The sequence below is a fragment of the Tasmannia lanceolata genome, unplaced genomic scaffold, assembly GCF_043159265.1.
Source record: "Tasmannia lanceolata isolate RefF3 unplaced genomic scaffold, GAP_Taslan_0.1 ptg000003l, whole genome shotgun sequence".
Taxonomy (NCBI): domain Eukaryota; kingdom Viridiplantae; phylum Streptophyta; class Magnoliopsida; order Canellales; family Winteraceae; genus Tasmannia; species Tasmannia lanceolata.
The window spans coordinates 2,355,544-2,369,366 of NW_027518680.1; the positions used below are offsets into that span (position 1 = coordinate 2,355,544).

At 37.1% G+C, this 13,823-nt stretch overlaps 1 protein-coding gene and 1 pseudogene across 2 annotated transcripts in view; both read left to right on the top strand.

Moving 5' to 3' along the window:
- The window catches only part of LOC143847441 (DENN domain and WD repeat-containing protein SCD1-like), a 41,019-nt gene that overhangs the window by 9,152 nt on the left and 18,044 nt on the right, over positions 1 to 13,823 (top strand). For both annotated transcript variants that reach the window (XM_077356260.1, XM_077356269.1), the window contains exons 8-18: positions 560 to 780; positions 2,559 to 2,613; positions 2,700 to 2,780; positions 3,053 to 3,248; positions 3,506 to 3,635; positions 4,013 to 4,073; positions 4,170 to 4,214; positions 7,720 to 7,795; positions 7,931 to 8,004; positions 8,092 to 8,142; positions 10,971 to 11,128. In XM_077356260.1, the coding sequence (XP_077212375.1) occupies positions 560 to 780; positions 2,559 to 2,613; positions 2,700 to 2,780; positions 3,053 to 3,248; positions 3,506 to 3,635; positions 4,013 to 4,073; positions 4,170 to 4,214; positions 7,720 to 7,795; positions 7,931 to 8,004; positions 8,092 to 8,142; positions 10,971 to 11,128 (1,148 nt within the window). The remainder of the gene's footprint in view (positions 1 to 559; positions 781 to 2,558; positions 2,614 to 2,699; positions 2,781 to 3,052; positions 3,249 to 3,505; positions 3,636 to 4,012; positions 4,074 to 4,169; positions 4,215 to 7,719; positions 7,796 to 7,930; positions 8,005 to 8,091; positions 8,143 to 10,970; positions 11,129 to 13,823) is intronic.
- On the top strand, positions 12,948 to 13,360 carry LOC143855702 (multiprotein-bridging factor 1b pseudogene; annotated as a pseudogene).

Sequence of the window (13,823 nt, forward strand, 5' to 3'; positions counted from 1 at the left end):
CCACAAATTCTTTTCCTTCCATCTTTTCGTCTTCTTTCTCTTCTTTTTCTCTCTTCTCATCACTTCTTTTCTCTATGCAAATATGGGCATGGGTGATCATCACGAAGTTTAAAGACTCCTAACTAATTTATCACTCAATGATTACTATGAACGAACACAAAAAGCTGAAAGTATTTAAGGCAATGGATAATTTTTTCTTTGTTAGGTAAGCTGGGACTGAACCTCCAACCTCAGTGTAGAAGAACATAGTCTTTACCAATTGGGCTAGGGGCTCACCCCTACAATGGATAACTTACCAGTACTAATTTTTCAGATTTATATTATCTAATGACTATTCACTCCTTAGGCATGCATATATTGAGGAGCTTCTTTTGCTTGGGGATCTTTTAAAGGGAAATTACTGAATGTTTGATAAATGCATTGCCTACTAGAAATTTATTTGACATGGCATTCCTGTAAACAAGGACGTTGGTAACCATTGTGCTTTGACCTGTTTTTTACTGTTCAATGTTCTTAGTTCGTAAAACTGGATTGATTGTTCAGTCTTCCTCTGTTGCAGGTAGTTGTTGTGGACCTTGAGTACAACCGCATTACAACAACAGAAGAAGTACCTCCTATACCAGAGCCAGAATTTGGTCTTTTGCGTGGTGAGATTTTGAAATTATTGTATCCAAAAATGGTAACCATAGATCAGATGAAATTCAATTTTGGTGGCATGTCTGAACAATCTCTAAGAGGTGGCAGCAAGCCTTGGGGAGAGGAGCATGACATTGAACTTAGGTGATTCTCTAATGGCTTTCATATAAATTTTTAGGAAGTAGTAATAGTTTTCTTGGATCTAGTCAATATTGTTTTCAGTTGAAATTTAGGGAAAGCTTTGAGTGAGTTGCATAATTTACACAGGCTTGTGATCTCTGGTAATGTAATAGGTAGTTTGAATTAACAAAAGGAATCTAGTCATATGTATTTGATAATCATAATTTTGAACCAGTTGTTCTGATATGGTTTGCTACCACTTTGTTGGAATGAAACCAACGAGGTTGGAGGGAGAAGATGAGTTTCAAGAGAAGAAGATTGTTCTCTTGATATCAAAACACACAAAGAAAGTAACCCAAGTTGTTGTACTACTCAAAACCCTTCAAATTTCACTTAAAGAACTTACAAATGAAGAAGATACATAGTCTAAAACATAACCTACATTCCAAATCCGAATTTAATAAGACTTAACTAATCTTAGCTTCCCTAAATACCACTAACACACTATCACATGAAAAGTAAATGACTAGCACAATTTCAAAAAAAAACAAAACATAGTCCCTAGGCCATTAAATGCCACAAAGGAGATTTCCAATGTGGTCAAGAATCTTCCAAGCCAAGAAGTCAAGTGGATAGTTGATCATGATCTAGTGGTAATGATATTGTTTCCTCTAGTATGTCTTTATTTATTGCTAGAAAAATTGCGGCGACTTGTTATGGATACTTCAATACTTCTTATTGAGAATGAATATAAAAAATGTCAGTTATCCAGGAAATAATATTCAAATTATTGCAATGTTGTTCATTTCAGAAAAAAATTATTGCAATGTTGTTTTGGAATATAAGGAATTAGTAGTGAGCTGAAACCTTAAACTTAACTTCATGATCCCTTCTCAGCGATCTTTATCTTTTTTCTTGGTGAGCTTCACACAATGAAAGGGCTTCTCATAGTGAGCTTCACGGCAGAACTAAAAAGGAAGTCACCTGCACTCACTGTACGACATGCTTCATGGTCTTCTCAGTGGTCACCCCTTGCCTAGAACACTATGCTTCTGCTTGCAATCATTCTCCACAATTTCCTATATAGTCTTAGATATTATTCAGTAGGGATTTGCTAGGAAATTTCACGGGAAGCCATTTCGTGGCTCACTTTTGCAGGAGAGAACAGCCACACAGGCTCTTTTTTAGCAGATTTTGTCTTATTCATTTTATTCATCTCAGGTGGATGTTCTTCCCTGCAAAAGTGAGCTGTGAAATGGATGCCAGCGGAATTGCCTAGCAAATCCCTATTCAGTATCTACAGAGTTGTTTGGAGAAAGAAGTTCATAACACTAGTTATTAAAGTGGATCTTGAATTTTCCTTCCTGTTATTCCTGCTGTAATAAACTGCAGCCAAATGGAACTTTGCTCTCCATATAGTATGGGTACCATGCATTGTTCCTTATCATGCACCAATTTCTTAGAATAATTTGACTTTATTGCTTTAATTGGTATATGCACTTCTTAGGTGACAAGTGCTCAAATGTCGTTGGGCTGGCGTACTTGCTTCCTGATCTGTTTTGTTCATGCAAATTGATTTCTGTTTTATGAAATGGTTTTGTTGGACCTCATCATATCCACTTTGCAAAACTATGAAATCTCCGTATAACTTTGATCTATGTTGATAAAACAATGTGGGTCCTGATAGAGTCTGACGTAAAAAAGATTTGTACTCTTCTCTTTTGAACATGTGAATTCTCTCCTATATTTCTTTGTTAGCTTGTTTGGAATTATTATATCTGTTGGGGAATACATGGATGCAGGTTGATATTCCTGAAATTCTTTGCATCAATTTTACGGGGCTACCGGAATTTCATTGTAAGAATTTACATTATTCATTTTTCATACTATTTTGGTGGCTATGACCTTTACCTGTTTCCATTGATGCTATCATTCTTTCTCAGGAAAATACTACTCATGAATTCAACTCTCAAGCATTTTTGAAGAAACGTTCACGCTCAACTAATCAACCGTTAGATTCCATGGTATAGTCACCTGTCCTTTTAACAGTTTGTTACAGCTGCAGTTTGTTTTAGTATCTCATTTTCATTAATTATAGAAGTTGTTAGTCTTATTCTTTTTCTTTTCTTTCGCCTCAGGAAGCATAGGTGTGGTTTACCTTGGTTAATATGTTCTTATTCTTTTTCCTTTCTAAAACTCATTTCAAGGGATCTCTTGGTTTTGGAAAGTTAAATTCAGAGTTTAAGTTCAGCTTTATTTGGATTGACAACTTCTTTCCTTTTCTGTTTTCAAACAGATGACACAGTTCTTAGATTCTCAAGGTTTCTTGGATTATCTGGAGAGAGTTATAAATTCAGATGAGGTTGGTAACAATGTTCTTGACAAGTTGCAAGATGCAATTGGGAGAGGTCAAAACCCTGCTACAGTTCTTCCCTCTCCATTGGAAGAGCCTGAGATCATAACCATATCGGACCCTGGTGAAGGAATTGGAGGTGTTTTTTAGTATTCTGCAAAAATGGGATGAAATTGATGTCGCTGAATATATCTTTTAATCACTACCTATCTTTTCACATTTCTTACTTATTTCTTTGTTTGCCACTTTTGAATTGCTCTTAAGAATGGCACAAATGACACCATTCAAAAAAAAGGGGGAAAAAAGAACCACACAAATGAAATGACTATATGTAGCTCTCGTGTTATGGATCTTTTATTTTAATTTGTAACTATTTGTGTTTCTTTGGTTTATTAGGATCTGGTGCCAAGTACTGTTATGATCGATTTCCTTCAAATATTAGAACGGAAGAGCAAGAAGAAAAGCGAAGAGCAATTCTTGCAGTAGCAAGTGGAGCTCTAGAATATTCAGGAAAGCATCCTCCTAGGTAATGTTTTTTTACTTGTATTGGTATGTTTTGAAATGGAACCACAAAGTTCTACCGTGCTTGGGATTGTAACACACACACACACACACAAAGAAAGAAAGCTCATATTGTTAGAAACCACTTCCCTTTAATAACCTATAATTTCATAGGGTGCTTTTGCACAAAAGAACCACCACATCTGCTAAATTTTTGGATTTTTTTTTCGGGTGCGATGATTTGGTGGCTGTCACATACATAGGCACTCTAGGTAATCCAAGCCGTGAGAAAGTGGCTAGCAGCTCTATCTCTCTCTCCATCTATCTAGATATATAATATGTATGGAGACTGACTTCTTTTCATATTTAAGCAAGTATTTATGCATTTTCACATGTTACCAGCTCACCTTCTGTGCTAGCGATTAGGGATTCAAAGTCAGAAAGTGATCCGAGGGAACGAGCTGTAAGTTCTCTTGACAGGCAGTGCGATGCATTTGGTTTTTATTGTATTGTTAACTTTCACAAGTCTTCAACCATGTTAAATTTTAACCATTTACAGGCAGAACGAGAACGGATGGTTTTGGACATAAAAGTGAAGCTGCAGGTGAAGTTTTTCTGCACTTCTTTTATTTAGGAGATGTTCAGAGAAAGTGATAAGCATGTTATTTCACCTCTCCATGAGCATTCAGCATAATCATATGAATATCATGCCCATTTCTTGATTTTTCATTTTTTGGGGTTACGTTGTTACAACAAATAATTTTTTTTTAGTGGAAATGCATAATTGTTAATTTTGACTAATTTCCTTTCACTGCTTGCATTATTTGCTTCCTTTGTACATGTGAACTTCTGTGCACTCATTGCTCTTTTCCTATAGTATAGGTGAGAGCTGTGTATTTTTTCCTTAGTGGGATATGGCTTCTCTTTGAGGTTGGATAACATTATGAAACTAATTTATAAAACTTACACCATGGAGAGAGGTTGAATCTACCAGCCAAGGGGGTTTAAAAATTAGCTCCTCAAATTTAATGGTTAGCACAGAGTAGGGTTCAATGTCAGTTCCCAGCATCACAAACATAACATAAGTGCTACTTGATCACTTTAGCAATACCTGCCAATAGTCTACAGTTCTCACCTCTTAGATAAGGTTTCTTCAGGGAATATTCTATTATTTCGTTCTTACAAACCAGATTCATCCATTTGAGGCTAACTTCCACTCTCAATGTGCGAGTCTATGCTTCTCTAGTGCATTGGTGCATGGCTGACTCATGCTTGCATCTTTACATATTCTCACAGTTGTCTGATAATTTTGTTACTTGATGTAGTTCTCATATCTTTGTAGACCTGCAGATCCTTTATTACCTCACATATTCAATTGCTTACGAAAACAGGGTTGCAGTTATTTTGGACAACAACTTCATAGGCGGACTCTTGCCCTATAAAGAGAGAGAGGGATGACTTTGTGTGTTAATGCTCTAAATCTTGAGGACGAGTCTTCCTTTGGATCTAAGATTATTTGCTACTCTATGGATGAAATACTTTCACATAATACATGTCACATTATCCATAGTAATGATTATACTAAAATTAAATTTTAGTATCTTAATATATGATAGCCATTGATCCACATAGACGAACCCAACTAGGGCCAGGATAAGACGTAGTCAATTTGAGCCAGGTAGATTCCTTTCACCTTCTTCATGAAATTTTTCTAAAGGATTCATTTAGCCGACCCCAACTAGTTTGGGACAAAGGCTTTGTTGAGTTGAGTTGAGTAATATATTATCGCCATTCAAAAAAAAAAGTGTCTCACTATATCATACGCTAACACCGCTTTACACATAATACCCCATAATGAAATAACATACGCTAACACCGACTTACACATAATACCCCATAATGAAATAATAAATTATAAAGTTAGTCAATTTAAGTAGATGTTAAGTAAAAAATTGGATTAGAAACTGTCACCCATCAACATAAACTATATTATAGCAAACATGAATCATTGAAGGTAATCATGTAACTATCTATGAAGTTAATTGTAAAAACTATGAATATTTGAAGGTAATCATGTTACTTTCTATTAAATTAATTGTAAAAACTATCTTAGATTGGAATGTAGAAGTAGAGGGCGTAGATGTCACGTCGAGTTGTCAAAATTGATCCATTCATCTTCAATAAAACATAATGCTACACAAAATCCATAATGATCAAAATACCCTTACTAAAGATTTCAATCGGTTCTAACAATCCCCTCAAGCTGACATGTTTCTTGGAACATGATTAGCTTGTTTAAGTCTTAGTGATGTTACGGAGTAAGGCCATTCTTAAATATGTCTGCAAGCTGATACCCATTAGTTACAATTTTCAAAGCTAGGATAAATTTCACCATTCTCATCCTTTTCACGGACAAAGTTATAATCAATTTCCTCTGCATGATACCAGACCTTAGAAGCATGCCACAAAATTCTTCACTATTTGTTTTACCCAGACCTGCAACAGACTTATTACATGCCTAAACCTCTACCAATACCCTTGTTTTCATGGACCTAATTTAGCCCAACACCCTGTTATTAAACCTGCAACACAACCGTGGTGTTACAGTAACCTTTTTAGGTCTGTACTGCCTGTAGCTGCGATATCAGTTCCCTGCAACCTTACTAAGACCCTTTTACACTTCCATTCCATATTTACACTAAACTGGCCCCATAATATCTTTCCTGTCAATTGTCACATAACTCCATCACCGGAAAACATTTAACAGTACACTTTTCAACCCCACGACAGCTCCTATAACCTATTCCTATTAACCTAATTGACCCAGATCTGAACCTGTAACCTCGAAGAGATTGTTTCAGTTGGCTGTCTTGTGTCAGATTGGTATTAGAGCTACATATCCAGACTCTTCCGTATATCCGTCCTACGTCAAAGTTTAAACTCATTTAACAGCCCACGAACAGTTTCCCAAAGGTTCATAACTGTGGTTTTTTGTCAAAAATCTCTCCCATAGGTGGTCTTACCTTAGTTGGTATCCGTGCTGGTCCCCATACATCGCTATGTACCAATTCGAAAGGTGCCTTGCTGACATGATGACGTAGAGGAAAGGATAAGTGCGTAGTTGTGGTTTTACTATGTAAACACATCACAATTGAAAGTAGAAACACAAGAAACAATGCTTCGATTCATACTTAATCCAATTTTTAACATAGAACTCAGTCATTCTATATGTTGATGATCTAAATGTGTGCGACCACATAGACCAAATGTTATTAGATGAAGATGAAGAAATAAAACAAACAAGTGAGGAATTTATCCTTACTAATGTCAAGAAAGTAAAAATATCCATGCTAATGTCTCATCCCGATCAGCTTCCTCGTGCGGAAGTCTTGTATGGCACAACTATAACTAAAGAATGGCATAGAGCACTTGTTTTCAATTAATTGTCCTACAAAGATTAAGTTTGCTTAGAGATGAGGAACAACCGAACAACAAAGAAATTATTTAAAGAAAAGGAGGGAGCTTGGGGTTGTTAGCAAAGATATTCCAAGTCCATAAATAGGGAGGAGTTCTCTATTAGCTGGGGCAATTCGTCGCTAATGTATTTCTGCTAGGTGAGAAGCTTTTTTGTGACGCTACAATCATGTTATTGGACTATTGGAGTCACCCGAGGGGTATAAGTATGTATGTATGTATATCATCTCTCTCTCTCTCTCACACACACACACACACAGAATGTCTGCTTCCATATATAGAGCAAATTGTTAATATGTATATTAATAGTATGAACTTTTTTAAACTTATTGCAGCTGTACTAAACCTTGTCCAATTTCAACCATGTTGGTCGTTGCATGATTTGGCTGTTTCGCTGTCTTTAAATGACATTGAAATGTTTGTCCTTCTCTACTTTATACAATTCCAACTAGTGGAGTTCACTCGTCTTGAATGTTGAATCCACAAGAATGTATTGTGTTTTAGTATACACCACTTGGCAAAGTAATAAAATGAATATTTGATCGTTTAACAATATTTTGATGATTTAATTCCTTTTCTTGCCCCTAGCCATTGTTTTAATTTTGAGGTCACATGGTTATTTTTCTATTTGACAGGGATTATGGTTGCGTCTTCTGAAACTAGGGGCAACCGATGATCCACTTTCGTCGTTTGAGTACGGCACAATTCTTGGTATGCTTAGGAATGGCACCCTGTTTTTCATTTTATATCTCTGAGTCTTTCTTAGATTGATACTGAATGCACAACTTTAATACTTTAAGCTGTACATATTTCTTAGCTACTTGACTTATATTTGTTGCTTTGTAGCTTTGATTGAGTCTGATGCAGAGGGGATTGGTGGCAGTGGGTTTGTTGAGTGTATTAGGGAGCACATTCATTCTGTGCGTATCACGAAAAAGTTAACTTGTCTTCAGTATGCGTGTGGCGATAGTTTTTTTCCCCTTTTAACCATAAAGTTTTGTTCACAGGGATGGGCTGGCCGTCTGACCGAGGAACAGTTTATTGCAGTTAAAGAACTGGTAAGTCAATAAAATCGAAAAAAGCACTGCTTAATAGCTAACAAGAAGCTCCATTGATGTTGCTTGAGTGTGTACTTTCCTGAAATCAACTGCTTGACTTCTGTTTGTTGATATAGGTCAAATTTATTACAATTTTGTGTTTGCGGATTGTGATATATCATATATGGTAGGTGAAGGATGAATTTAGGGGAGTAATGTTGTAAGAACTATGTTAAAGTCTAGTATTATCTTTCTCTCTCATATTGACATTAAGGTACTTTGTTGATAAAGAGAAAAGGGTGCTTAATTTATGAAACCGATAAACAAGAATGATTTAAAGGAAGTTTGAAACCTTATGCACAATGAAGGCCTTCTTGATCCTTAGAATTTACCGCCCCCTTTACACTCAGCATGGTCGGAAGGGACTTCCAATGATTAGCAAAGGGTCAGGGTTTCACTTGCCAACAAATGGCTTTAAGAAAATCACTTTCCATGATTAAATTAGTAGATGTGTTTAAACAGTTTTTGGGACTCCCCAACAAGGTGCATTCCTAGGATTCATTTGTCATTGTTTCCTGAAGACATGCAAAGGTTATCTTCACCTTGTTTCTGTCATTCTTGTACAAGTCTTTGATCCTCAAGCTGGATGGGTTGATGTGTGAATTGTCATCATAGTAATCTTGAAGAGTGATACAAGGGGTTCCGTCCACTTCCTTACGAACCCAAATAGTTAATCCAAAAATGTTGCCTCCAATTCTTTATTGATTCTAGCACTATGCTCCTTCCACAAAGCCCAAGAAATTGTCAAGATTTAAATCTGCTCAAGAAAACAATTCCTCGCGAGGTTGGGGAGAAAGTACCTGCTGCAAATGAAGTTAGTAGTTCTTTTCTGGGGAGTTTACTGTCAAATCATTCTACCATCAGAACGTACCTTGTCCCATGCCTTCATGCATTTGGATGGACTGCTTTACTCGACAAAATATTGACATTGGATCGCCTACGCAATCGACACATGCTAATTATTGACTGTTACACACTAAGCATTGAGGCAGGTGAGACAGTGGAGCACATGTTTATCCCTTGCAGATTGGGCACGGAAGTATGGAGTAGAATATTGTGTAGATTTGGCATGTCTTTAGTTTTCCCCTCCAGGCTCATTGACCTTTTGGAGTGTCCCTTGGTGGAAGAAACAGAAGATTCTTTGGAACGTGACATTGCTAGCTACGATATGGGTACTATGGAAAGAAGAAGAATGCTCGGGTGTTTAGAGGTTTGGTAAAAAGCGCACAATTTATATTCTTAAAGGTGATAGCTTTAACTATTACTTGGGTGACTGAGGATCCTTCTCAGCTCCAGGTTTGTATCAGTATTTGATCTTATGAACGAGTGGAAGGAGATTTGTGCCAGCTTTGTGCAGGTGATCACAATTTCCCAGGGATTGGGAGCCGCCTGTTCCAGGTCAGTTGAAGCTTAACTTTGAGGCGTCTAGCATGGGGAACCCTAGGTCAGCTGGAGTAGGGAGAGTTCTTAGAGACGAGTGGATTAACAAGGTGGGCTTTATCGGTTCCCATTGGGATCATTGACTTTGATGAGCCCGGAGGTGGAAGTTAGAGCAGTTCTCCAAGATATCAGGATGTTAAAGAGCTGTCTCATAGATCAAGTGATAGTGGAGGGAGACTCCAGGACCGAGTGGCTGACTCATCTATTTCCTTCCAGCGGCTGACTCATCTATTTCCTTCCAGCATGTCAGAATGTTGACAAAACAATGACTTCAACAGGCTAGCTAGGGCAAGGGTATCTAAGAGAGTTTAGAGATATTTGATTTTTCCCTCCTTGAGTGTTTCTATTGTTGTTTGTTTGTTTCTTTTTTATTGTACTGACCATCTCCGTCGCGGGGTTCCCCGTTATTTTTTTGTCTCGCTGATATAATTCTTTGCCATTCAAAAAAGGATTCAAGATTTGCTATCTTTATTGAACTTTGGGAAAAGCAATAGATGTTAGCAGATTACTTAGTTCTTAGTTCGTTGGCATGAGACAATTTCTTGGCTTTCTTGAATAGCATAGTTTGTATCTGTTCATTTGTAGATGCTACTTGACTAATCCAAATGACTACCTGAAGGTCATGGGGACAAACCAAATATTCATTTTTTTTCTCTTTTGGTTTCCTGCTGGAAACTAGCATCTAAATTAACACTTTGAGGTGATGACTAGTGCCATGTTAGGATGCCTTTTACGCAGATGGTTATCACGCCATGGAGAGGGTAACGCATGTTCATGCTGTCACGTGGCATGGTTCCCACATGGTGCGTTCTCCAGCACATAAAATCATGTGGTGTGGTCGTTCTGTGGCGCTTGCAGTACTCCCATTTTAAAAATCATGCATTTTGCGGTTAACTTTAGAGAGTTAACTTTTTTTGTGACTTGACTCAGTATCACCATTTTAAAAAGGTATGCAAACATGAGATGGGGACGGGATTATAACTGAAAGTAGCATCTTTGGTAGCCTACGTATGTAAAGATTAGATGTAGGATAATATGATTACGAAGATCGAACGGTTCAAATTCTGGTTGTCATTGCATAGTTTCTACAACCAAGGTCTATGTTGGGCTTGATCCCATCTTAGTTACGATTATAAAGATGAAAGGATGTCCCTGAATCAAATACTTTCAGAACCCCTCTTTGTAATTCCTGTTTTAGTATCCTTTTTGTTGTTTTCAAATATTCCTCGATTGTTTTCTATTTCATTTTGTGGCGTTTGCCTTTTATTTTCTTAGATCGGAAATTTATTTTGTTTTAGTATTTTATGGGGAAGAATGACGTGTCTTATTTGAATCTATATATCCTTCAGCTCAAAACAGCAATCAGTCGTGCCACCTCTCGGAATGACATGTCAACTATAAGAGATGCACTTGAAGTATCTGCTGAAATGTATAGGAAAGACTCTAATAATGTTCCAGATTATGTTCAGAGACACCTCCTTGCTCTATCTATCTGGGATGAATTGCGGTATGCATTCAATGTCTATTATTTCTGACTTCTGATTTGTCATTTTTGAACAGAGCATCTATTTTTAGGTTCATATGCTTGCATGCATGAATCATTCTCTGAAATACTGATGGGTTTCTTCTAAGTTTCGATTCTCAGCGTTATTCATTTTTACGTGAAACCGGATGAGTATGGTACTTTGACGTGACAGTTTCACATGATATTCCTTAAATTCATTAAAATCAATTTATATGATCATTTCTCTCATGACATGCATGTTTGTAGGAATTGCTTGTTGTGTGGTCTTATTGACATATAATTGGAGTAACTCTCTACTCATGGTCTCTCTCTCTCTCTCTCTCTCTCTCTCAAAGTGTTTAAATCTATATCGAGGAATGTGCATGCATGGTAAGCAAGTCTGACTTTGCGGGCAATCACCGTTAGGATCAATCTTAAAACCAACAATTGCTTTCCACACGGGGACGTGTATGTAATCGAGAACATTGATCTGGTAAGCCATCTCTAGGTGACACACATGGAATGGTCCTTGCCCTATGGACACCACATCCAGTAGGGCCTAAAAAAATCAATGCTCATCTTCTCTCGTCGGAACCCTAAAAAAATGCTTTATAAATCAAGGGGATGGGATTATCCAATCAAGACAGGGCCAACAACAATGGGCTGGACTTGTGTTTTCCAGTCAGATCAATGGACCTGTAACGTCCATTTGGTGCATGTGGGGCCAAAAGGTGATCATTAGGAAAAAGCTTAACGGTCGACATCATTTTAAGATTTTTCATTGTAAACTACTCATGGACTCAGATTCATACATTGTGTACTTTGTTGGCACTGGCAGGACTCATATTCAAGGGAGGGGGGTATTGGAAATATATAAAGTACCTCATTAGATAATACAACATATATTAAGATTTTTAATCTTCTTATATGTTAGTGTTTTTTCTGCATATATTATGTTTGCTCTGCATGCTACTCCACATGGTCATACTTGTATTCCTTTTATATGTTATGGCTATGTCTTTCGGCCTGCAATCGTAGCACCTATATGTATTTGCGAGAAATTATACGGTGAATGCGCATGTAAGTCGGTATTGTTGGTACGATAGAAGTACCACCCTTGATATTTGATCCATCAGCAGCACCTTAAAAAGGTGCTGCTGATGGATCAAATATCAATGGCAGTACCTCTAATACCGATCTACATGGGCATTCACCATATAAAATCTCATGTATTTGCTACTCTTATGGAAATATCAATGTGAGATTGTTCCATATCTCTTTGCATTTGCCTAAAAAAGAACGATTCATGGATTCGCCAAAATATTTTAATCAATTCTCATATTTTAATTCGTTTGCATAATAATATGATTATAACAACCAATACAAAAAAAAAAAAAAAAAAAATCATAGGCAAAGTAGAAATAATGTTTTATTTCCATTTAAGAAACTTACTATTAGGATGAACAGAATTCAAAACATGCGGTAATTGTAAAGTTGTGGTAGTAATATTTAAAAAACAAATAAACGAGATTTAGAAGTGTCTCAAAGAATCCCGAAGTACTGGAATCTTAGACGTGTCTGACACGGATTCTTCGCCCATGTAGAAGAATCCATGTAACATGGTGGTGAGGGAACTGGCCTTTAACTGGATAAAGGCCATGGACTAGGGCCATGTGCAAGCAATAAACAACTTTTTTTTAAAAATTTTCTGTTGGTAATAAAAGCAATTTCAATCAGATCACTTCTAGTGCAACCCTAGGAAAGAAAGAAAGACAAACGCTCGATTTCTCAGCAGACCTTTGATTGGAAGGAAGAAACAGAAATGGCCGAAATCGGTCCCTTGATGCAGGAATTGGAGCTCGTCGTTATCCTCAAGAAGGCTCCTACATCTGCCACCAAGAAAGACAAGAAAGCCGTCAACACCGCTCGCTGGAGCGGTGCCAAGATCGAAAAGCTACTGCTGGTACAAACAAAGCCTCCTCAAACAGCACCACTTTGAATACATATAAGCTTGATGAGGAAACAGAGAATCTTGCCCATGAACGAATACCAACTGAACTAAAGAAGAACATCATACAAGCTTGAATGAATAAGAAATTCACTCAGGCTCGACTTGCACAAATGATCAATGAGGAGCCCCAAATCATACAAGAATATGAGTCTGGGAAAGCCATTCCTAATCAACAGAACAAATTGGAGAGGGGTCTGGGTGTAAAGCTGCGAGGGAAGAATTAAATGGCACTTGAGTCTGTAACAGCAAGTCAGTACAGGGAAGCCAAGTTACTTGCATATGTAGGGACGGCTATATTTGAGGTTGGGTAGTCTTAGATTGGTGTGACCCTGAACTGACTGCGTTAATACTTGTGAAAAACTATTGTCTCTTTAAACTTGGAAAATCTGGGTCATTTATTTATTTATTTATTTTTCAAATGGGTCATTTGTTGTTAATGAGGGTTATCTTGTCCTGAACTATGATGATTTATTGGTCTCCATTTGAAAAAAAAGCAATTTCAATCATACCTATGTTGCATTGTTGCTTACTTGCTTAGTGGCACGTAATTCCATGTGTGAGATAGAGATAAGGATATGCTTGAATATATAATACTTCCCCAAAATATGCCAAGTTGTTTCATAAGAAGAAAATGAGACCGGCCTAGGCATGTTCACTATTTTGAGGGCCATTTGTACATTTTAATTG